Source organism: Pinus tabuliformis, chromosome 7 (assembly GCF_031772625.1).
Source record: "Pinus tabuliformis cultivar Carrire ecotype Pingquan chromosome 7, CPIR1, whole genome shotgun sequence".
Classification (NCBI taxonomy): domain Eukaryota; kingdom Viridiplantae; phylum Streptophyta; class Pinopsida; order Pinales; family Pinaceae; genus Pinus; species Pinus tabuliformis.
The window spans coordinates 520716670-520740745 of NC_142293.1; the positions used below are offsets into that span (position 1 = coordinate 520716670).

At 36.1% G+C, this 24076-nt stretch overlaps 1 protein-coding gene across 1 annotated transcript in view; it reads left to right on the forward strand.

Moving 5' to 3' along the window:
* LOC149248349 (lipid phosphate phosphatase epsilon 2, chloroplastic-like) overlaps positions 1-18337 on the forward strand; it is a 65256-nt gene extending 46919 nt beyond the window's left edge. Inside the window, exon 4 of the mRNA XM_089456032.1 lies at positions 17892-18337. Within this exon, the coding sequence (XP_089312158.1) occupies positions 17892-18080 (189 nt within the window). The 3' untranslated portion in view covers positions 18081-18337. The remainder of the gene's footprint in view (positions 1-17891) is intronic.
* Positions 18338-24076: the final 5739 nt, after the last annotated feature.

Consider the following 24076-nt stretch of genomic DNA (forward strand, 5'->3'; position numbering starts at 1 on the left):
TGAGAAGTGGTAATTCCAGCGAATGCATTACAAGATATGGTCGGATTCATTTCTTCTTTTTCTAGGGTTTTTACCTGATGTATATCCTCTTCTTTTGACATTTCTTGTTCATTTTCTTCCTCCTCTTCACAATCTATGTAAAATAATTTCTTCTCGACACACTTATTGTTATAAAACCAGATCACAAAAAGATAGAAAAGATAGTTGAACGCCTTAGAATTCAGCCTCTTCGAGGGGGCAACCTCCTTTACATTACACAAATGAACAATTCTTGGATGATTCAAATGACAAAACCTCCTTTCTATATAAACGAGTCTAAGGAGTCACAATATAACTCAGCCGACCTAACAATAATAATATAAAGCCACAAAAATAACAATAGAGGGATTCTATGGGGCACAGTAATAACAATATGGGGACAATAGGGGCACAACAATATTAATAAGGGATACAACTACAATAGTAATGGGGTGATCACTAGTATTATAGGGACCTAACATGCCCCTCTCATTCAAAAAAGTGTTTTCCTCAACGCTTGAGTAGTTCTGGATGCTTCTGTATAAAATTCTCATCCTCCCATGTGGAATCTTCAGCAGATAAGTTCTTTCACTTGATTAGGTACTCTGAAATTGATCGATTTCGTAGCTGTCGACTTCTTGTTTCTGTGACTGCTTCTGGTTCCAATATAATTTTTCCTTCCTCATCAAGTTCTGGCAATATTGTTTGAACTGGGAGCTTGTCGCCTATAACCTTCTTTAAACATGAAACATGGAAAAGTGAGTGCACTCGAGAAGCTGCAGGAAGCTCCAATTTGTATGCCATAGTACCAATCTTTTGCAACACCTTGTACGGACCATAATACTTTGGTGATAATTTATTATCCTTCTTAGCTTGCTTGAGGGACATTTGTTTATATGGTTGTAGCCGTAGGAATACCCAATCACCTACATCAAAACTTCTTTCATTGCGATGTTGATCTACGTGTTGTTTCATTCTATTCTACGCCAAGGTAAGGTTATCCTTTAAGAGTTGGAGAACTTGTTGCTGATGCTCGATGTGATGTTCCACTGCTTGAACCTTAGAATTTTCTCTTAAATATGATGTGATGGATGGTGGATGATATCCATAAAGTTCCATAAATGGGGTCATTTTTGTTGCAGTATGGAAGGAGGTGTTATACCACCATTCAGCCAGAGGCAACCATTTGACCCATTGTGTCTGTTTATCAGATACAAAGCAACGAAGATATCCTTCCAAACATTTGTTTACTATCTCAGTTTGCCCATCAGATTGAGGATGATAAGATGAGCTATGAGCTAACTGAGTCCCAAGACAAGAAAATAATTTTGTCCAAAAATTTCCAGTGAAAATGGGATCTCTGTCACTTACAATAATCTTTGGGTTTCCATGTAGCTTTTGAATTGTTTCCATAAATGCAGTAGAAACTGTACTGGCTTTAAATGGATGTGATAATGCACAAAAGTGTGCATACTTGGTAAGTCTGTCAACTACCACCATGATGACACTCTTTCCCTCAGACTTGGGTAAACCTGTGATAAAATCCATTGAAACCTCCTCCCAATGTTGGCTTGGAATGGATAAAGGTTGTAATAAACCTGGGATCTTAATTGTTTCAACTTTATTTTGTTGGCAAACCAAACATTCTACCACAAACTTTTGAATATCCAATTTAAGGCCATCCCAAAAAAATTCCTTCTTAACCCTGTGGTAGGTTTTTAAAAATCCTGAGTGCCCTCCTAAGGGAGAAGTGTGCAATTCCATAAGAATCTTTTGTTTGAGTTGGGAATTCTTATACAGAGGTATAAGCGATCTTTGTACCATAACGACTCATTTTTCAAACTAAATGTATCAGATGTACTGGAATCTTGTTGTAACTTTCAAATAAGTGCCCACACTTCTTCATCATTCTTCCATTCCTCCCTTGCTTCGTTAATCCAATCTGGTTGGATAATAGAAATGGTGCACCACAATGCTTCCACATCCTCATCCTTTCTTGAGAGTGCATCTGCCACCACATTTTGCTTCCCTTTTTTCTAAATGATTTCAAATTCATAACCCAACATCTTTGTGACCCACTTTTGTTGCTCTTCAGAGGATAATCTTTGTTCTAAAAAGTATTTAAGGCTATCATGATCCGTTTTTACCTTGAAGTGTCTTCCCATTAGGTAGGGTCGCCATTTTTTAAGTGCATGTAGTATTGCCAACATTTCCTTCTCATAAATAGCTTTGTGTAAAAACTTTCCCTTGATTGGACGACATTCAAAAGAAATGGGTCTTTCATCTTGCACTAAAATAGCACCGATTCCATTTCCTGAAGCATCACATTCCACAATAAAGGTTTTTGTGAAGTCCGGTGTAGCTAAGACCAGTGCTTGGCACATTGCCTCTTTAAGATGTTCGAAGGCCTTTGTTTCTTCTGGAGTCCATGAAAATGCATCTTTCTTCAATAATGTTGTTAGAGGTGCTGTTATTCTCCCATAATTCTTAACAAACTTGCGATAATACCCTGTCAACCCAAGAAATCCTTGCAAATGCTTTATGGACGTGGGGATTTTCCATTCCTTAATGGCTTTAATTTTGCTAGGGACTACCTTAACTCCTTCATAAGATACAATATGACCCAGATATTCCACCTCTTGTACTCCAAAGAAACATTTGGATCTTTTTGCATATAATTGTTTCTCCTCCAATAGTTGTAGCACCCTATCAACATATTCAACATGATTCTTCCAAGACTTGCTGTAGATTAATATATCATCAAAAAATATTAACACAAATTTTCTAAGGGTGGGTTTGAAAATGGCATTCATCAAACCTTGAAATGTAGAAGGTGCATTGACAAGGCCAAAAGGCATGACCAAAAATTCATAATGACCCTCATGAGTTCTAAATGTTGTTTTCGGAATTTCTTCAGTTGTTAGAGGTGCTGTTATTCTCCCATAATTCTTAACAAACTTGCGATAATACCCTGTCAACCCAAGAAATCCTTGCAAATGCTTTATGGACGTGGGGATTTTCCATTCCTTAATGGCTTTAATTTTGCTAGGGACTACCTTAACTCCTTCATAAGATACAATATGACCCAGATATTCCACCTCTTGTACTCCAAAGAAACATTTGGATCTTTTTGCATATAATTGTTTCTCCTCCAATAGTTGTAGCACCCTATCAACATATTCAACATGATTCTTCCAATACTTGCTGTAGATTAATATATCATCAAAAAATATTAACACAAATTTTCTAAGGGTGGGTTTGAAAATGGCATTCATCAAACCTTGAAATGTAGAAGGTGCATTGACAAGGCCAAAAGGCATGACCAAAAATTCATAATGACCCTCATGAGTTCTAAATGTTGTTTTCGGAATTTCTTCAGTGTTCATTCTGATTTGATGATATCCTGAACGAAGATCCAACTTGGTGAAGTAAATTGATCCATGCAATTCATCCAGTAATTCATCAATGACAGGAACGAGAAACTTATCTTTAATAGTGAGCCTGTTGAGCTCCCTATAATCCAGACACATGCGCCATGATCCATCCTTCTTGTGCACCAATACTACTGGAGCAGAGAAAGAACTTTGACTAAGTTGAATTATACTAGCCTCTAGCATTTCTGCAACCATACGTTCAATTTCACTCTTTTGGGCATAGGGATATCTGTATGGCCTGATATTTGGAGGAACACTTCCTGGAATCAGATGAATAGCATGATCATGATCACGAATAGGTGGGAGACCTTTGGGAGTCTCGAATACCTTGGAATGATTGTCCAAAACTTTTTGGAGATCTGGAGAAATAGATGATTCCGATGTGGAAACATCGAGCGAACATAATTGTGCAATTACACCTCTTTGTTCCTTTTTTAGAAGCTTTGTCATACCGTTAGAGCTGATTATCTTTCCCGGTTTCCCTACACTACCCCTTAATTCAACTTCCTTTCCTTCCGCAGAGAATTTCATGAAAAGTTCTTGAAAATTAAAAGCTATTGCACCCAAGGATTGTAGCCATTGGACTCCTAGTACAACATCAACACCTCCCATTGGAATGGAAAGCATTGGGCTAGTTAATACATATTCTCCCATGGATAGCTTGATATTATGGCACTTTCCAGAGAAATTTATCGTTCCTCCATTTGCAACCATCACTTGACACTCTGGTGCTGGATATAGGAAGCAATTCAATTCTTTTGCTACCTTACAATGAATAAAATTGTGGGTACTTCCTGAATCAATCAACACTATTACCTTTTTCTTCATGATTTGTCCTTCTATCTTGATAGTTTGAGAGTGGTAATTCCAGCTAATGCATTACAAGATATGGTTGGATTCATTTCTTCTTTATCTAAGCTTTGTTCGTGGTGTATATCCTCTTCTTTTGACTTTTCCTCCTCCTTTTCTTCTTCCTCTTCACAATCTATGTAGAATAATTTCTTCTTAGCACACTTATGACTTTTAGTGTATTTGCTATCACAACTGTAACAAAGCCCTTTTGCTATTTTTTCTTCCAATTGTTGTGGTGTCAACCTTATAGGTTGTGGAAGACTAGGGGCAACAACACTTCCATTTTTATAGTTGTGAGTGGTATGCTTCCTGGTTGCCATAATTTTCCTTTCCATTTTTCTTGCTAACCTGAATACCTTCTCTAATGAATCAGGTTCCCAAAGGCGAACATCATGTTGGATATTATCCTTTGAAGTCCCTATGAACACATCAATCCTATGCTCTGGAATATTTTTTGCCCTTATGTTCAATTTTTGGAACTCCTCAATGTGCTCCATTATTGAACCGTTCTATTTGAGACTTATCAATTGGCTTAAAAATGTGTTGCTTTTTGTATCCTCATAATTTGTTGTTAATTATTCCGTAAAAATTGTCCAAGTGATAATTTGTTTACGAGAGCAAAGCCATTGATACCATACAAACTAATTTGGTTTCAAATATAAAGTTGCAATACGTACCTTTTGTGTGTTTTGCATATTATTGAGATCGAAAAATTGCTCCATCTGTAATATCCATGTTGTGGGATCCTTGCCATCAAACTTCCTCATATCGATTTTTGGAATATGGTGGGTCTTTGATCCAATATTAGAGTCTATGAAATCATGATTAACATTTCTTTTGTTCTCATCATGAGTTTCCTTTACTAACCTTTCACCATTAGTAAGCATTTCTTGTAGAAACTTTGTCAAATCTGTCTTCAAATCTTCAACGCTTGTCTTCACATCATCCATATTAGTTTCCATGTCATTCATCTTAGCTTCTACGCCTTTCTTTAAACAATCCATCTTAGCTTCTACGCCTTTCTTTAAACCATCCATCTTAGCTTTTACATCTTTCTTTAAACCATCCATCTTATATTCTATTACTTTTTGTGCAAGTGACACTTGTTGCACTTGGTCTCGTAATTTTGATATATCATGTTGCATTTCTTCCTCTTCTTCATGAGTCATGCTAGATATTTCAGGTTGCTTACTAGTTGTTTGCATTTTCTTACCTCGGGGCATCAATTACCGATAATAATGATTTACTATGCCCTTTGAATTCCTTCAAACTAATTTTTCAAACCAAGCTTATGCAAAAATTAAAAAAAAACTACACACCTTTTTTCACTTCGTAGGAGCTTAATATTGAATCTGATGTATCTGTATAATTTCGGATCATCTAGTTCTAAAATTGCGACCTGTGGTTGCCCTCTACGTCCTCTTTCCAATGCCACCAGTCTGATCCAAATTGGATTCTCCAGGGAAGAGTTATGCCAAATCTTCCACGGTGACCTGATTATAGACTAGTTCAGTAGAGCGAACTTGTACGACGTGCCATGAGTCACTGTTTCGACCTTTGGCTCTAAAAAATATACACAGGAAACTACATTTCGTCCTCTTTCTGTACCTTCTTACGAAATTTCAATCCGATGCTCAGAGAGAAAGTTATGACGATTTTCCCTAGGTCACCTGTTTGGAATGTAATTCAGGAGTCTGCAAAAAGACCAACTTCCTCAGATCATATCTCCGCACATATAGTGCAAAAATCTTTGAAATTCGGACCCAAGGTTCAGTGTGATTTCGCCTCAAATGGGTTTCTTTAGCTTCTGAAACATCACAAAAGAAAAGTTATAACGAAAATGCCACGATGACCTATTTGGAGTAGCGAAACCCTAGAATCCAAAGCTCTGAAACCAAATGTTATGAAACCAGCTCACAAAAAGATAGAAAAGATAGTTGAACGCCTTAAAATTCAGCCTATTCGAGGGGGAAACCTCCTTTACATTACACAAATGAACAATTCTTGGATGATTCAAATGACAAAACCTCCTTTCTATATATACGAGTCTAAGGAGTCACAATATAACCCAGCCGACCTAACAATAATAATATAAAGCCACAAAAATAACAATAGAGGGATTCTATGGGGCACAGAATAACAATATGGGGAAAATAGGGGTACAACAATATTAATAAGGGATATAACTACAATAGTAATGAGGTGATCACTAGTATTATAGGGACCTAACACTTATGACCTTTAGTGTATTTGCTATCACAACTGTAACAAAGCCCTTTTGCTCTTTTTTCTTCCAATTGTGGTGCCAACCTTGTAAATTGTGGATGGCTAGGGGTAGCAACATTTCCATCTTTATGATTGTGAGTGGTAGGCTTCCTTGTTGCCATAATTTTGCTTTCCATTTTTCTTGCCAACCTGAATGCCTTCTCCAATGAATATAGTTCCCAAAGGCAAACCTCATGTTGGACGTTATCTTTTAAAACCCCTATGAACATATCAATGCTATGCTCCTCTGGAATATCTTTTACCCTTATATTCAATTTTTTGAAGTCCTCAATGTGCTCCATCATTGAACCCTTTTGTTTGAGATTCATCAATTGGCTAAAAAAGGTGTTGCTTTTTGTATCCTCATAATGTGCTATCATTTCATCTATAAAAATAGCCTAAGTGACAATTTGTTTACGAGAGCAAAGTCATCGATACCATACAAACTGATTTGGTTCCAAATATAAAGTTGCAGTGCGTACCTTTTGTGTGTTGAAAAATTGCTCTATCTGTAGTATCCATGTTCTGAGATCCTTGTCATCAAACTTCCTCATATCGATCTTTGGAACATGGCGGTTCTTCAATCCAACATTAGAGTCTATGAAATCATGATTAACTTTTATTTTTTTCTCATCATGAGTTTCCTTTACTACCCTTTCGCCATTGGTAAGCATTTCTTGTAGAAACTTTGTCAAATCTATCTTCAAATTTTCCATGCCTGTTTTCAAATAGTCCATCTTAGTTTCCACGCCATCTATCTTAGCTTCCACGTCATCCATCTTAGCTTCCATGCCATTCATCTTAGCTTCTATGCCTTTTTTTAAACCATCCATCTTATTTTATGTTAGCTTTTGTGCGAGTGAAATCCGTTGCACTTGGTTTCATAATATTGATATATCATATTGCATTTCTTCCTCTTCTTCTTGAGTCATGTTAGAGCTTTCAGGTTGCTTACTAGGTGTTTCCATTTTCTTTCTTTGGGGCATCAATTACCGATAATAATGTTTCATTATGCCCTTTGAATTCCTTCAAACTAATTTTTCAAACCAAGCTTATGCAAAAATTTAAAAAATACACATATTTTTTCACTTGTAGGAGCTCGATATTGAATCTGATGTATCTCTGTAATTTTGCATCTCCAAGTTCTAAAATCATGACCTGCAGTAGCCCTCCGCGTCCTATTTCCAATGCCACCAGTCTGACCCAAATTGGATTCTCCAAGAAAGAGTTATGCCAAATCTCCCACAATGACCTGATTATAGACTAGTTCAGTAGAGCGAACTTGTACGACGTGCCACGTGTCACCGTCTCGACCTTTGCACCTGAAAAATATACACAAGAAACTACACTCCGTCGTATTTCTGTAACTTCTTACGAAATTTCAATTTGATGCTCAGAGAGACCGTTATGATGATTTTCCCACGGTGACCTGTTTGGAATGTAATTCAGGGATCTGCAAAAACCCTAACTTCCTCGGACTATATCTACAAAAATATAGCGAGACAGGATCTGAAATTCGGAGCCGAGGTTCAAACCGATTTCTTCTCAAATGGGTTTTTGTTTTAGCTTCTGAAACTTCGTAGCGAAAGAGTTATAGCGAAAATTCCACGATGACCTATTTTAGCTTAAATTCTAGAGCTTGCAAAAACCCTAACTTCCTCATATCATATCTCCAAAAATATAGTGAGACAAGCTTTGAGGTTCAACACGATTTCATCTCAAATGGGTTTTTTTTTCGCTTCTGAAACATCTCAGAAAAAAATTTATAGCGAAAATGCCACGATGACCTATTTGAAGCAACGAAACCCTACAATACAAAGCTCTAATACCAAATGTTAGGAAACCAGCTCACAAAAAGATAAAAAGGTAGATCAACACCTTAGAATTCCGCCTCTTCGAGGGGGAAACCTCCTTTACGTTACACAAATGAACAATTCTTCGATGAGACAAATGACAAAACCTCCTTTCTATATATAGGAGTCTAAGGGGTCACAATATAACCAAGCTGACCTAACAATAATAATATAAAGGCACAAAAATAACAATAGTGGGATTCTATGGGGCACAATAATAACAATATGGGGACAACAGGGGCACAACAATAACAATAAGGGATACAATGACAATAGTAATGGGGGAATCACTAGTATTATAGGGACCTAACACAAAGAATCAAAATCAAAAAGTAAGAAAACTATGAGATGTTGCAAATTTTGTGGGTCAGAAGATCATCTAGACTCTCATTGTTTTAAAAATATGGAGGAATTAGAAGCAACTATTATAAAGAACAACATTAATCTTGATTATTCTTCTTCTTATGTAGATGCACTTTCTATTTCTGGTTTTCACTTCAATGCAACATCTTCTTCTTCTTCTAATGAGTGACTTAATGATTATAAAGAATCTTATCATAGGGCTAAGGATAAAGTCATTTTTCCTTCTCTTAATCATTGTAACACCAAAGCAATATTTGTTGGTGACGATAAATATCTTGGTGTTGTCAAGTCTAGTGAAATTCAATTAGATTATTGCAATTTTAATGATGTATTGTGTGTTCCAAGTCTCTCCCACAAACTTTTATCAGTATCTTAAATCATTCATTCAAGTGAAAGTAAATTACTAAATTTTTCATCTCACCAACTTATACTCAAGGGTTTAAAAGACCCTAAGCATTAAGCTCGTAACTCGACTTGTTGGTGATATTAGTAGGTTGTACAAAATCATCATGTTTTTCATTAGTTTTCATTTTTTATTGCGATGTAGTGAGTGAAATTTAGCATGAGCAATTTGGTCATCTAAACTATTTCTTTGTGCAACAACTATGTAATGAAAATATGGTGATTGGCCTTCTTGTCATTTCTTGCAAATACAATTTTTGTTGTGGTTGTGTTCTTTGCAAACATCATCTTGATAGATTTGAAAAGCATGCCCCTTATCATGCCTTTTCCCCCTTCTAGCATGTTCATAGTGATTTGATTGGTATGCTTCTTTCTCCTTATTTGTTTAGGTGTAAGTACTTCTTACCTTTCATTGATGACTTCTGTAAACACACTTGGGCAAGAGTGAATTTTTTGACATGTTTGAGGCTTGCAAGGCACTCAGAAAAATAATATGGACATCAACTACAAAAGTTAACATATAATGGAGGTGAATATTTTAACAACAAATGTACGACTTATTGCATTGCACACATCATTCAGAGGTAGCATACTATTACATATATGCCACACAAAAAATGGTGTTGTTTGGAGATAGAATTATGCATTAAAGGAAACTGTGAATCATATGATCTAATATAAAGGATTAAGTCTTCATTATTGGGAAAATCCTTTAATTGTATTAATTACATAGTAAATTACACTAGGCGTTAAAAAATATAACATTGAAAAAGAAGCATGGAGTAAAATTAAACCAAATGTAAGTCATTTTCATGTGTTTGGTAATAAAGCATAGGCTTGACACATTCTAATGAGAAAAGGAAAGCATTACAACCTAAAAGTGAGAAGTTCATTTTTGTTGGATACTTCAAAGACGTAAAAAAGTATATACTTCTTCAACCTCATTGGGTTGAAATTATTATTAGAAAAGATGTTAAGTTTGATGAAAATATCTCATCCTACTAGCCTAATTCAATATTTCTGCCATCTTCAATGCCTATTCCATATTCTCTTCCTGGATTTTATTTCAATGATCCTATTTTATTTTCTTCTGTAGATGTTGATAATGAGGATGAAAATCCACCTTTCCTACTCACCTTCCTCTAGTTGGGTCCATTGAACATGAGCTTGCACTAGCACCAACACTTCCTAGATGGCTCTACACAACATAGGAAATAGTTGTTGATCTTGCTAGTGATTCTACATATCAATTCTTGATATGTAAATTAGAGACATATTGCCTAATCACTTCACTAACATGATCCTTTCTGGAAGTTAAAACCTATTCTATGTTTTTTTTCCTCTTTGTTTCTCTTCGTATACAGGGAGCTCTTATTAAGCCTCTATTAATAGGTGCAATATATATGAAACACTAGATTCTACCTCCCATAAGGCTATTAGACCTGTATACAACATTATTAAGGTCTTAGTTCAAGATCCTCTATAACCCTCTATGTTCATTGTCCTTCAATAGGTGTGTGAGGATGGTATGTTGGCTAACTTCGTAGCTTAATTGTTTGGTTTTCTCATGCAAAGAGACTATAAGGCCTCTGGTTTTTTATTGTATCCTACAAACAACCATTAACTAATAATTAAGATCAATAAACCCATTTTTGCATAGTTAGAAATGAAATACTAAGGATAGACCTTCAAACAACTCTCACTAAGGAAGGATTTAAAAGCATAGTCAATAGGTTTAATTTTAGAAGTACAAGACTTTATGTAATCAAATTAATCTAAAGCAAGTTGACATGTATGTGAACATTTATTCACATTGCACTATGCTTCCTTATATTTTTCGTGTCTTTCACCAACGTCTACCCTCTTATCGTCATTATATCCATATAAAATAAACAAAAAATAAAAGAAAAAAACATGGCCCGTCTCTTTCTCATATATGTAATGGCCTCTGCCTACGAACCATTTATAAAAACCAAGAAAAAAGAAAAGTGACACCTTAAGAATACTCCATACCAACATTCAGGTGAAATATTGAGCTATGGAGGAGCTTGATGTTGGTAGTTTGTTGTTGTCATTGATGTCGAGTCTAGTCATTGATGTTAAGCTCGGGTGGGGGGGGGGGGTGGCTGTTGAGGAGCTTCTTGTGTTTTCATGATGCTAGTAATGAAATTGTTGCTTAATGTATCTAGTGTCATTGATTGTTGTGTGGTTGCATATTGTACGAGTTGAAGTCATAAATCTAGATCAAGTGGATAATATATCTTTCCAATGATTTGCACTACAAGGACTTAATAAAAAGGGCATGTAAAGTTTTTAGTTAGATAGCCCTCTCAAAGAGATTTCCAAAGATATATGGCACTTGACCTATCTTCCAAAGAATAAAGAGAAAACTCAATTTGAAGTGTTGCAGTTCAAGTGAGGTTCTAGTTGGTCATGGTTTTAGCGTGGGACCCCATCAAACTGGCACCAAACTTGAAAGATGCTCAGGAAGAAGTGTGAAGGTCAATGAGAATTGGAGCGGTAAGTGGCTAGTTGTAGCCCCTGATCACAGGTAGTAGGGCTTAAGTGTCAAGGAACTTATCAGATCACCCCATCCATTCGAACTGCAAACAAAAGAAATGGGTGGTGAGTGGTGAGCAATGGTCGATAAAGCTCTTGGTCACAGCCCCTCGTCATAGGGTGTTTGGCCTAGGCACCAAAGTGCTTATGGAACCACCAAAACCAAATCATGTACACACAAAAGAATGGGTGACGAGTGATGGGTGGCACAACATGGAAGTATAGGTGGCACCTCCATGTGGCAGGTGGAAATGACGTCGAGACAACTAGTAGGTAGACACATATAGGATGACATGTGGAGCTTGTAGGTGTGGCATATGGTAGGTGGATTTGGCCCTTTTGGGTGGCCAAGTGGCCCTTTTTTTAGTGGAACATGGAAATGATGTGGAATAAAGTGATGTTGTAGTGATGTGGCAGTACACATGGCATGACATGTGGCAGAAAGTGATGTTGCATTGATGTGGTGGGACATGTGGTAGAAAGTGATGTAGCAATGACATGGAAGTACACATGGTAGGACACATGGCAGAAAGTGATGTGGTAGGTACATGCCAATAGAAAACATGTGGGAGGCTCTAATTGGTGCATGTGGACATGATATGACAACCTAGGATGCTTCGGGATCTGCGCTAAGGAATGGTTTTGTAAGGCATCAAAGTGTTAAAATATTTTTTTGTTTCTTGTGACTTCATGTACTGGGGCCATCGAACATCACCCATCGCTTGTCCTGCAAGTATTGTGAGTGGAAGATAGATCTAGTAATGAGCGATATAGTGATATAGTGGTGAACGATAGAGAAATGAGCAATGAGGAAACTAACAAATATTCACATGCTAAGTGCGGTACCATCAAGTGATAGTCCCATCTATTCGATCGCTAATTGGTTATCAATACAAGCAATGTTAACATTGTCTAGTAGCAAAGTGGCAAGCGATGAGGCATCAAATAGAATTTGGTTTTTCAAGTGCAGCACCCTCTTAGCGGTTTTGTCTATCAAATCACTAATAGAGGGAAGACAAGACTCAGAGTTTGGGAAGTGAGCGATGAGTGGTGAGTAGAAAAGTAGTGGTTATACCCCCTAGTCAAAGGAGCTAACATGTGAGAGCCCAAGGGCCTATTGGCATATCGACCATCAATAGTAAGGGCAACAAGTAGTGAGCTAACAGACAAATTAATGGTGGTTAAGTCTACAGCCACACCTCAGGTCACATGGGGATATAGTTTGAATGCCTTAAGACCAATTCCATGGATCATTAGGCCATTGGGCTACAACAATGCATGGAGATAAGTGGTGATCCCAACACTCGAGGTCTAACAAAAATGTTAAGGCTATGGTTCCCACCGTCAATAATGAGGAGTCAATGTAAACACTCTGGATAGTTGCAGTGAGTGGCCTAAGCACCATTGAATCTGTGAAGAGATATGAACAAGGGGGTAGTCGATAGAAAGGTTGGATAGAAGGGAGCATGGTTTTGTTGATTCAATCAAGTGATAAATAACATGGGTAAGTACCATGGATTAATACCCATGGTAAATAAATGACTAAAACCATAAAAGAAGATAATAACAATGTAGTAAGTGTTCAACCTATGTAAGAGAGAGTTGATCTACGAATGAAAACAGGAGGTACAAAAAAAGTTGAAAATGAGTAGAGTTCGTCTCTAAGATAAGCTAAAATAGAAAGGTTGTCCTAAAGATGTCCTGAACATGGAATGCAAGTAAAGTCCAAATGTGAGATATCGAGGTTGTTGCAAGAAAAGAGAGAAAAGATATGTGAGAATAGATCTAAAAGTTGTGATCAAATCTGGACCTAAGGAAAGAGATGCAAAATAGAGATTGTGTTTGCAGATGTGATTGAGTGAAATGTTAATAGTTTGAGCATTTTTGAGATGCGGTAAAAAATCTAGCCGAGTGATAGTTGAAATATAAATATAATAAGCTTGAAGTTTAAAATGAGAAGAAAGGATATGGATCTAAGTTTGAAAATGTATGAAATATTGATATACTAGGCAAAGAAAGTTGGTGTCTACACATCAAGGAGTAGGTGCTTCCTTCAGGTTGGTTCCTGTAAATTCAGGGAGTGGGTGATTCCTTCAGGTTGGTTCCTGTAAATATCAAGGAGTGGGTGCTTCTATCAGGTTGGTTCCTGTAACGATCAGGGAGTGGGTGCATTAGAGAAATTTTTGAGGTCTAAAATGGGCCTCCTAAGGAAATTATAAAATAATAGTGGAAATAATAAAATAATATTAGATTACCTCATCAAGTTTTGGAGGAAAAAACAAAAAAAAACTATTTTTTCAACTCGTATTTTCAACTTATCTCCCCGTGATTTCACTCAAATTAGGAGAGGGAGCACTCGTTGGATGCAAAATATAATTTTACATTAAATGAGTACCCATGTTGCGTAATTTTGATGGACCCTACTACATGAAAAATGTGAAATACATTTAAAAATGTGATTCTAATCACGTTTTTCATGTATTTCACATTTTTGTGTAGCAGGGTCCATCGAAAATATACAACATGGGTACTCCTTAGATGAAAAAATAAATTTTGCATCCAACAAGTGCTCTTACTCGAAATTTGAGTTAAATCGTAGGGAGAAATGAGTTGCAAAAATAGTTTTACTCCAAAAATGGTGAATCATCCCCAATGGTTGACATCATCACATTGAATCCTATTTGTTCTTATAAAGTTGATTTTTTTGTACATTTTTGTTTTTAGGCCCATTTTTTACCTCAAAATTTTTCTAATGTCTCTGAATTCGGAGGATGGGTGTCTCCTTGTGGTTGGAGCCAGAAAAGTTGATGTAACATGTTATGTATCTAGATCAAAATAACATAGAAACGTAAGGAAAGATATATCAACGACTTGATAATAAGCCACTTTGAGGGGGAAACCTCATTTTACATCACAAAAATCAACAATGCTTAGACGATTCAAATGGAAAAACCTCCTTAGTATATAAAAGAGTCTAAAGGGTCAAAATATAATTAGGGCCTATATAACAATAATAATGTAAGGGCACAACAATAATAATAGTGGGCTTCTATGAGTCCCAATAATAACAACATAGGGGCTACACAAGTATTATAGGGACCCATAGGGGCTTTACTCCATGAACCTCTGACATATCATGTGTGTTCATGCAATATTAAACAATACCCTAATTTAACTACATATTGGAAAATACCTCTAAAAATCACATTATTTAACACTCTACCAATACGAACCCAATATAACTTCCCAATTTAAAAAACTCCTACTTTCACTAGATATTGTAGGTATCCATTTTTCATTAACATTCTTTATACCTGTTTATATTTTTTCATTAACTTTGATCTCCATTTTCTATACATGCCAATATAAAAATCCTTTACCACCTATATATCCCCTAATATATTATGTCATTTTTTCCTCAATATATATCCCCAATATGAACGCACATGGTATGGTATTACTCCTCCAGTGAAGCCCCCATGTAGGGACCTAACATGCCCCTCTCCTTCAAAAAAGTGTTGTCCTCGATGCTTGAGTATTTTTGGATGCTTTTGTATAAAATACTCATCCTCCCATGTGGAATCTTCAACATGTAAGTTCTTCTATTTAATGAGATACTATGAAATCGATCGGGTTCATAGCTGTTAGATTCTTGTTTTCATGATTTCTTTAAGCTCCAATATGATTTTTTCTTCCTCGTCAAGTTCTGGCAATATATTTTGAACTAGGAACTTGTCACCTATAACCTTCTTTAAGCATGAAACATGGAAAAGTAGGCGTACTCTCGAAGTTGTAGGCAACTCCAATTTGTATGCCATAGTACCAATCCTTTGCAACACCTTGTAAGGGCCATAATACTTGGGTGATAATTTATTATCCTTCTTACCTTGCTTGAAGGACATTTGTTTGTATGGTTGTAGTCGTAAAAAAGCCCAATCACCCACGTCGAAACTTCTTTTACTGCGATGTTGATCTGCTTGTTGTTTCATTTGATTCTACGCTAGAGTCAGGTTATCCTTTAAGAGTTGGAGAAATTATTGTTGATGCTCAATGTGATCTTCCATTGCTTGAATCTTAGAATTGTCTCTTAGAGATGATATGATGGATAGTGGAAGATATCCATAAAGCACCATAAATGGGTTATTTTTGTTGTTGTATGGAAGGAAGTGGTTTACCACCATTCTTCTAGAAGTAACCACTTGACCCATTTATTTGTTTATCGGATACAAAACAACTAAGATATCCTTCCAAACATTTGTTCACTATCTCAATTTACCCATCAGGTTGAAGATGATAAGATGAGATATGAGCTAATTGAGTACCAAGACAAGAAAATAATTATTTCCAAAAATTTATAGTGAAAATGGGCTTTTTGTCACTTACAATAATATTTGGGTTTCCATGTAGTTTTTAAATTGTTTCCACAAACGCAGTAGTGATTGTATTGGATTTGAAAGGATGAGATAATGCAAAAAAGTGTGCATATTTGGTAAGTATACAAACTATCACCATGATGGCACTATTTCCTTTAGACTTGGGTAGACTTGTGATAAAATCCATTGAGACCTCCTCCCAATGTTGACTTTGAATGCATAATGGTTGTAAAATACCTAGGGTTGTAATTGTGTCGACTTTATTTTGTTGGCAAACCAAACATTTTGCCACAAACTTTTGAATATCATAGTTAAGGCATTTTATATTTTTATGAAAAAAAACAATAGAAAAATATTTATAAGTATTGGGAGACTTTAAGTTATTAATAGATTAGATATGCAATAAATGTAAAATTGAGACTATAGTATCAGTTTCAATTAGAAATCAATTTATGAAAGTAAAAAGCAATATATATATATATATAAAACTCAACTCAAATGTTGATCATCTATCTAAAGAAGTTGCACTAATGTAGGAAGGGACTCAAATGCAACAAGAATTTAGAGGAAAAATTTAGATTGCATTTTCAAAAATATCTCTATATTGATATAAGAAGTGATAGAAAATCACAAATGTGTTTGTTGGATTTTTTTTGCAGTTGTTGCAATAGTATTAGAGGTCCTAATAGTAAGGCTTAAAATAAATTTTGTTAAAGATTTCCCATTATAACTTAGAAATATTTTATTTAAGTATTGACATAATAATTTTAAATGTTTTTCTTATATTAAATAGATTATATATGTTAATATTATATATAAAATTGAATCTATATATAAAGTAATCTCACATTTAAAATATCTCACACACACACACACACACACACATATATATATATAATGACCAAAAAAAAATCATAAAATAAAATGTGATTGTTAAAAATTTTCAAAAACTTGAATAATCTTTTTAAATTATTTTTAACACTTATTAATTAAAAGTCAAACATGATTTGATACATTTACTTGGAAATGAAATTTCCATAAATATTCAGATTTGATGTGTACTATTTTTCATACATATTGAGATTTGATGTGTGTACTATTATGACATTTGGTGGCATATAATTTTCTTTTAAATAATGAAATTTTCATAAATATTGAAATTTGATGTGTGTTTTTTCATAAATAATAAAATTTGATGAGTTTATTATTATGACAATTGGTGGTACATAGAATTTTTTTTTATTTTTTTTAAATAGTTTTTATTTCTAACAAATTCTATTTATAACCTCATAAAATTATTCATTTCATCTATATTAACAAATAAGAAAATTTAAATTTAAACTTCAAAAATTATTTTTTATTTTCAAAATATTTCGTGTAATAGTTATTTTTTTCAAAACTTTAATAAACTTTATAAAATCTTTTTAATTTTTTTAAAAATTAATTGAAAATTAAAACATTTTAATTACAAATTAATTAAAATAGAACCTGCCCTACGTTCTAAACAGGTATAAAAATAAAATATCTTATCATCAAAAATTAACATTAATCAAGTGAAATCATAATGATCCACATTTTCGATATATTATATTTATCTACTTTTGAACTTACCCTCTAATAAGTTGATCGAAGTAAAATAATGTGCTTTTACCATTATCTTCATTGTAAATTTATTTTTTTAATTCAAATAAAAATAAGGATAAATGGATTGAGGAGTCAACGGTTTTGGTGCATGTATTCTAAAGTGTAATGTATTGATCTTTATACTTTAGGCCTGGTTGCGTATTGTGGAAGGATTGCATACTCGACTTCAAGTTATGGTGGGCATAATGCTAGGTTTCATTACAGCCATCACATGGTATTATACATGGAACACTATAATAGTCACACATTTATTATTTTTTAATAGAGTTAGACTATACTTGCATTTGGCTTCACTTATTATCTCGTTAAATTTGTAAGAGTTTAATTTGGAAAAAGTACCATTTTGTTTATGAAACAAAAATGTAATCTTAAGAGGATTGCTACTTGGTGTTGTGATGAGGACTCCTGTTAAAAGATGATATGTAATGAGGAAGAAAATGTCATTTATATTACATATACTCTTATTTCAACATTGCTATGACTATTAACATGTTTGGGAAGGTGTTTCAACAATAGTGACTAAGTTTAATTTGTAAAAGGATATTTTTATTGTATATATTGAAGTTAGTGTAAATTTGATATGTGTAACATTTTTTTAAGATATGATAAGGGAATGATATGATGAAGGATATTTTTATTGTATATATTGAAGTTAGTGTAAATTTGATATATGTAACCTATTTTTAAGATATGGCAAGGGAATGATATGGTGTATTTATAATTTTGAAGTGTAAATGACGAGGTTGGAGTTAAATTTGATTGCTTATATTTTTTTTTTCTCGGTAAAAAGGCTAATCTATTAAATATGTACAGAGTTCAAAATTACATCAGGTGAAACCAGTGAGCTCTTGCCCTTACAGGGGCATCAGACAGAGACAGAAACTAAGACTGATAAAAACCAAGACATAGTCCCCCACAGCAAGCCCGCGCAGGGGTTGTAAACTGAGATACCAAGACTGCCCATAGACGAAGGCCCTCGCAGGGGCCTTAGACAAAAGATGCCGACCAAATCCTCCCGCGCAGGGGAGACAAAATACCCAACAGCTATAACACCCCAGAAAACACTAATTGAACAGATATCAAAACAGCAAACGATAACTGGACCTTGAGCGACCTGGTGAAGCATGAGCACTGGCGCCGTCATTCGTTCGATTCATCCGGTTGCTCTTCCACAATTGTGCACCACCTATAGTAGTCCGGCTCAGCTTCAGTAGGAGATGTCGCTGCCTCTTCCCCAATTTCCACGCTTGGAGCATTCTGGGTGTGCTTGGCTTTTTCCTTGTCAATAGCCCGACCCTGAGCTTCCTGCTCCGCCTCAGCTGTCGAAGCCTGCTCTGCTTCCCTTGGGTAGTCTTGCATTCCTTGCTCCCAAGCATCTATGGGGTCATCAGCCTCTGGAGGATTCTCAATGAACAGAATGGAAACATGCGCGTTGATGCGTGGGTTTATTGTTGAGCTGGTGAAATTGAATATGGTGGATCCAAAAGCTGGCAAGGTGGCCGAGCCTGAAGCCCCTGCATCCATGTGTTGACCTGAGTGTAGGGGGGCGGCTCTCATGGAGCTTGCAAGATTGCAGTGGCAACAATGCCCAACACTATCCCTTTCAGGTCTGCGCGAGCCCCCTCCTCTGGATGAGCCTCGGCGGCTTAACAACCGCTGTCGGGGTCTCACCATAGTGGGATGAGCCTTCCAACAAACAACCAGGTGAACCAGACTATCAACTGCGAGAGCCAGCCCCTCGATGGACCCGTCCGTCTGAGCAGGGACCACTTCAACGACAGAGAGGCCGACCGAATGCAACACAACCAACATTCCATGCTCCAGCCCAGTTTTATTCCTCTCATCCTCACCTACTCTGCTTGGGATCTCCTCCTCCATTACTGCTGCCTTGCTCTGGATCGAGTGCACTCTCCGGGCATTAACTGCCCCAGGTCCCTTCGCCTTTAATCTTCTCTGTCCTGTCCAGCTTCGCGCTTGGGATGCCACGTGATGGCTGAGGGGCGGCATGTGGCCAGCCCCCGACTCCCGTCCCATCGTCTTAAACACCCGCATCCGGGGAATTTGATTGCTTATATTATATGAATTGATTTTTTTATGATGGAAAATAAATTTAAAAAATAAAATAGTTATTTAATTGGAATTAAGATATGAAGCAAGTCTTTAGTAAATAATAGAAATTAATTAAGATGGTTAAAAATCATTGATATTGCATTTTAGTTGTAACTTTACTTGACATGAATGGACTATGACGACTTTATCTATTAGAAGTTTTTTTCTCTAGCCAAATCAAATAAGTCTAACATCTCTAAACAAGAAAGTAATTCAATAACAAAACATTAATTTAAGCCATGCTTGACATGGCTTCACTATTCACCAATATTCCTTTTAATGACTCTTAGATATAAGAAGAATGAGCTTAGAAAAGTCTATATTTTCTCTACATTCTTCAATGTACAATGAAATTTTGACATTAGACCATTGGGGTGGCCATGGGATCCCCGATTACTCCTATAGTTACTAACCTATTCATGGATCACATCAAAAGAGAAGAAATGAAATCTTACTTGCTCAAGCCAACTTAGAAGAGGCTTATTGATGATACCATTGTAAAATGGCCACACGAGAATGACGAGTTATTCAGAAGTTTCTTGTAGTGCCCACTCTAGTTTCCTGACCCAGATACAACATTATCTTAGACACTCTATTCTTCGAGGACCTCAGATTGAAGATCTGGACCCATGACACTATTATTAGCGATTGAGATATTCATGGTTGTGATGTTTATGAATGCTATCCATGGATATTATGGTAGCATGAATGGTTATGTATCTCTATCAGTATTCTGATGATTGCAATATTAATAGTTAAGTGGTCTCTATTTGAAATTATGATGAGGGTAGTAAAGAATATGTATGTGCTCTACTAAAGGCATAATGAGGATAAATTTTATGGGTAGGTATATTTCTACGATGTTACGATGTTGATAGCTTAATTAATATGTATGTTTCCATTGATGATTATTGATGATAGCCATAAGGGATGTGTCCCCTATGTTACCTACTTCCTTTAGTTCAGACTTACAATGGACAATGATGAGAATGACCAAGAATTGTTAATGATGCTATTATGATAATTGACTAACATTGAGAAACTGTGTTACTGATGATTATTGAGTATGGCAGGGAACCATCAGAGGCACCCGCATATGACATGTCGATGACACCTGGTTTGATGAAAATTTATATTACTTTATCTGTGAAAGTCTAAGTCGATCTTGGAATCTGCCATATATGTTTAACTATATTCTGATGATATATTAATGGTTGCAGGCACATATTAGTTGCTTGACCGAATGACTCACATATGGGTGATGGGGTTGTACAAATGGATGGAACTACATGGGAGGGGTGGGACAGAGTCCCTGATCTCACCCACTAGCACTCCCGCCGTGACTTGGGCTGGAAGGGTTGAAACACCTTCGCCTTGAAGATCACGATGCCATGAGGGCAGGTTCCAAAGTTGGTTCGCTCATGAGGACTTTACCGGGGGGCGCGCATCAAGGCGGATTCCTTGATCCCCGACACCATTAGTCTCACTATAGCAGGCAACATAAGAGATGACAGTGGTCTATGACGTTGCACTATACTTTCCCCTCGTAATCACTGGATGCTTGAAGGGCAAGTGGTGTGGCACCCTTGGAACTTCAGGGGAATTTCTTGAAGGGCACGACCAACTTCGCACCCTTGGCATCACAAATAAACTATTAGGTGTGGCACCCTTGGAACTTCTAGGGAAGTTCTTGAAGGGCACAACCAAACTAGCACCCTTGACATCACAAATAAGCTATTAGGTGTGGCACCCTTGGAACTTCTAGGGAAGTTCTTGAAGGGCACAACCAAACTTGGCATCCTTGGAATCATTAAAAATAAATAAATATAAGCAAGGAATGAAAACTAGATAAATTTACATCAAGGGTAAATGATGATTAGAAACCAATGTAATTAAATCAAAAATAAAACTTGGAATAAGGAGGATCATAGGAAGAATTAAAATAAAGTACCTTAAAAACTCTACCCGTCCCATGTTGGAAAATACTAGGAAGACTATGTGGTTTAATTAGGAAAAAGGGGAAAAACAAAGATAATAGTAAGGATAAAGATTAATCCTAAATTAATTTAAACCTAATTAAAAAAAAAGGGGGAAGGTGAATTAAAATGAGAATAATAAATTAAATTTAGAGAAATGTAGAGAAGCTCCATGTGTCAACAACCAACATAAGAATATCCATCTAGGAGATAACCTGAGTTAAATTAGGGAGTAGTTTGGGGATAAAATCTTGACTCATTAATTGACTTCAAGTAATGAACACAAATTAAGGAATAAAAGGGGGGAATAAAGAGACAACTAGGAGAAGAAATAGGAATCTTGTTGAGGTGAGGAAAATATTAGTTTTAAATAAAAATTTAAGTAAATAATTTTGGGAGACCTTGATGTGAGAATGACACATGGGTGGGTGAATAATCAAGTTATTGAATTATAACAAAATAATTAATTATGCATGACATGACAAGTGTCACCTATGAGGACTCCTATAAAAGAAGGGGCAAGCCATGGGAAAAAGGACTTTTTGGGGGAACCCTATTGTTGGATGGATGAGATGTTGTGAGAGCAGTGATTACGAAGCTATAGTGAGTTTGGTGAGGTAGAGGATTTAGAGAGGGGACTCTTGAGCCAAGGTGTGCTCTCCTCTACTAGCTAGTGCTTGTCTCCATTGTACAACCCCATTGCAGCTCGGGGGTCCGCGGGGAAGAAGAGTACCCAAGGAGTAGGCTGGGAGGTTAACCGGTGAGTCTTCACATTCGGATCAAGTGCGTCATCATTCACTCGCAGAGGTGACCAGCTACCAGGGAATACCAGCAACAGCAGAGCAAGCGGAGTCTCGCCTTCTGGTGAACGGTACATATGTATTTCATTACTATTGATCTTAGTTAAAGGTATGAAAATGTTAGGATATGTTTTCTGAAATGAGTCGCAGGAATGTGTGTGCTAAATAAATTTGAATTTCAATGCGTTTCCTTTCTGGTTGCCATTGTTGTTTTTAAAAAAAAAAAAATATGTGTACATAGTCTGAACATGGTCCTTACACTTGGTATCAGAGCACAAGTTGAACCCTTGGGGCCTATGGGCCCATGCATGCATGACTAGCTTTGTTTGCTATATGTGGGTATTTTTCTAAAATCAAATTACTCAAGTTTCAAAAAAAAAAAGTAAAAAAAAAAAGTCTGCCATACATCACTAGAAAACTTTTGATTTATTATTGTGGTCTGGGAAGTTTAAGGTTCGATCAAAACACTATGCTTATTAGCCCACTCGCGTTCTCGTTATGGCTTGGGAGATCCATATTGGCTGTCTACGAATCTTTTACCAGTGTACATTCTCTCGGTTTGCTCATCACAGTTTTAATGACTCTCGTAACTCTTGAAATGATTTAATAAAAAAAAACATTTATCAAAACCAATAATAGCCCGTTAGTCCTCTTTTACATGCCCAGAATAAAGAAAGTTCGCGTATATGGGTGTTCGCTCATTTAAACTGCAAGTTGAGAAAATTGCAAATCCTTTGAGTCTCTGGGAAAAAGTAATCCCAGAAATCTCAATCTAATAAATAGACGCCATCGGGCCTTCGTTCCTTGCAAGGTATTTCACAAAATAATCATTGAGGATGAGTAAATTCATTGAGCTCAACAACAAAGGCGTGGGTATATTCGATATTCTCAAAGGGCAATACCAGCTGCTATTGAATTGTAATATTCCAGAGCCCCTCTCAATCATAATTTAGAAGTCCACAATCGTAATTTTATTGTCTGTGGATTGATGGAGTTGGCCTAAACTATCATCAATTAATAAACCCAAATCTACATTGAAATATCCACAATGACCCAAATAAATAAATAAACCAGAAAAAGAACGAGCGAGATGGGTGTTGTGAGCAGAATTAGTACATCATATTGACGACCTTCCTCCTGGATTCCTCATTCCTCCAGTTGTTGGTCTCCATAGCGCTGCACAGTAGAAAAACCAAAGAGCAAAAAGTTCTATAAAGAAAATAAAGGGTTTGTATGATTTTTACCACTTTAATGTGATAGTTATCTTGGTCGTGCTAATTATTATTAAATTATTGCTATTATATTATATAACAAGGGAGAGTTCTGGCAAATTTAGAATTCTGGGGATCTGTAAGCGAAAAAAAAAAAATTCTTTTGAACAATACTGCTGATGCAATACCACTTGTGAAACAAGTGGAAAGTGGGACG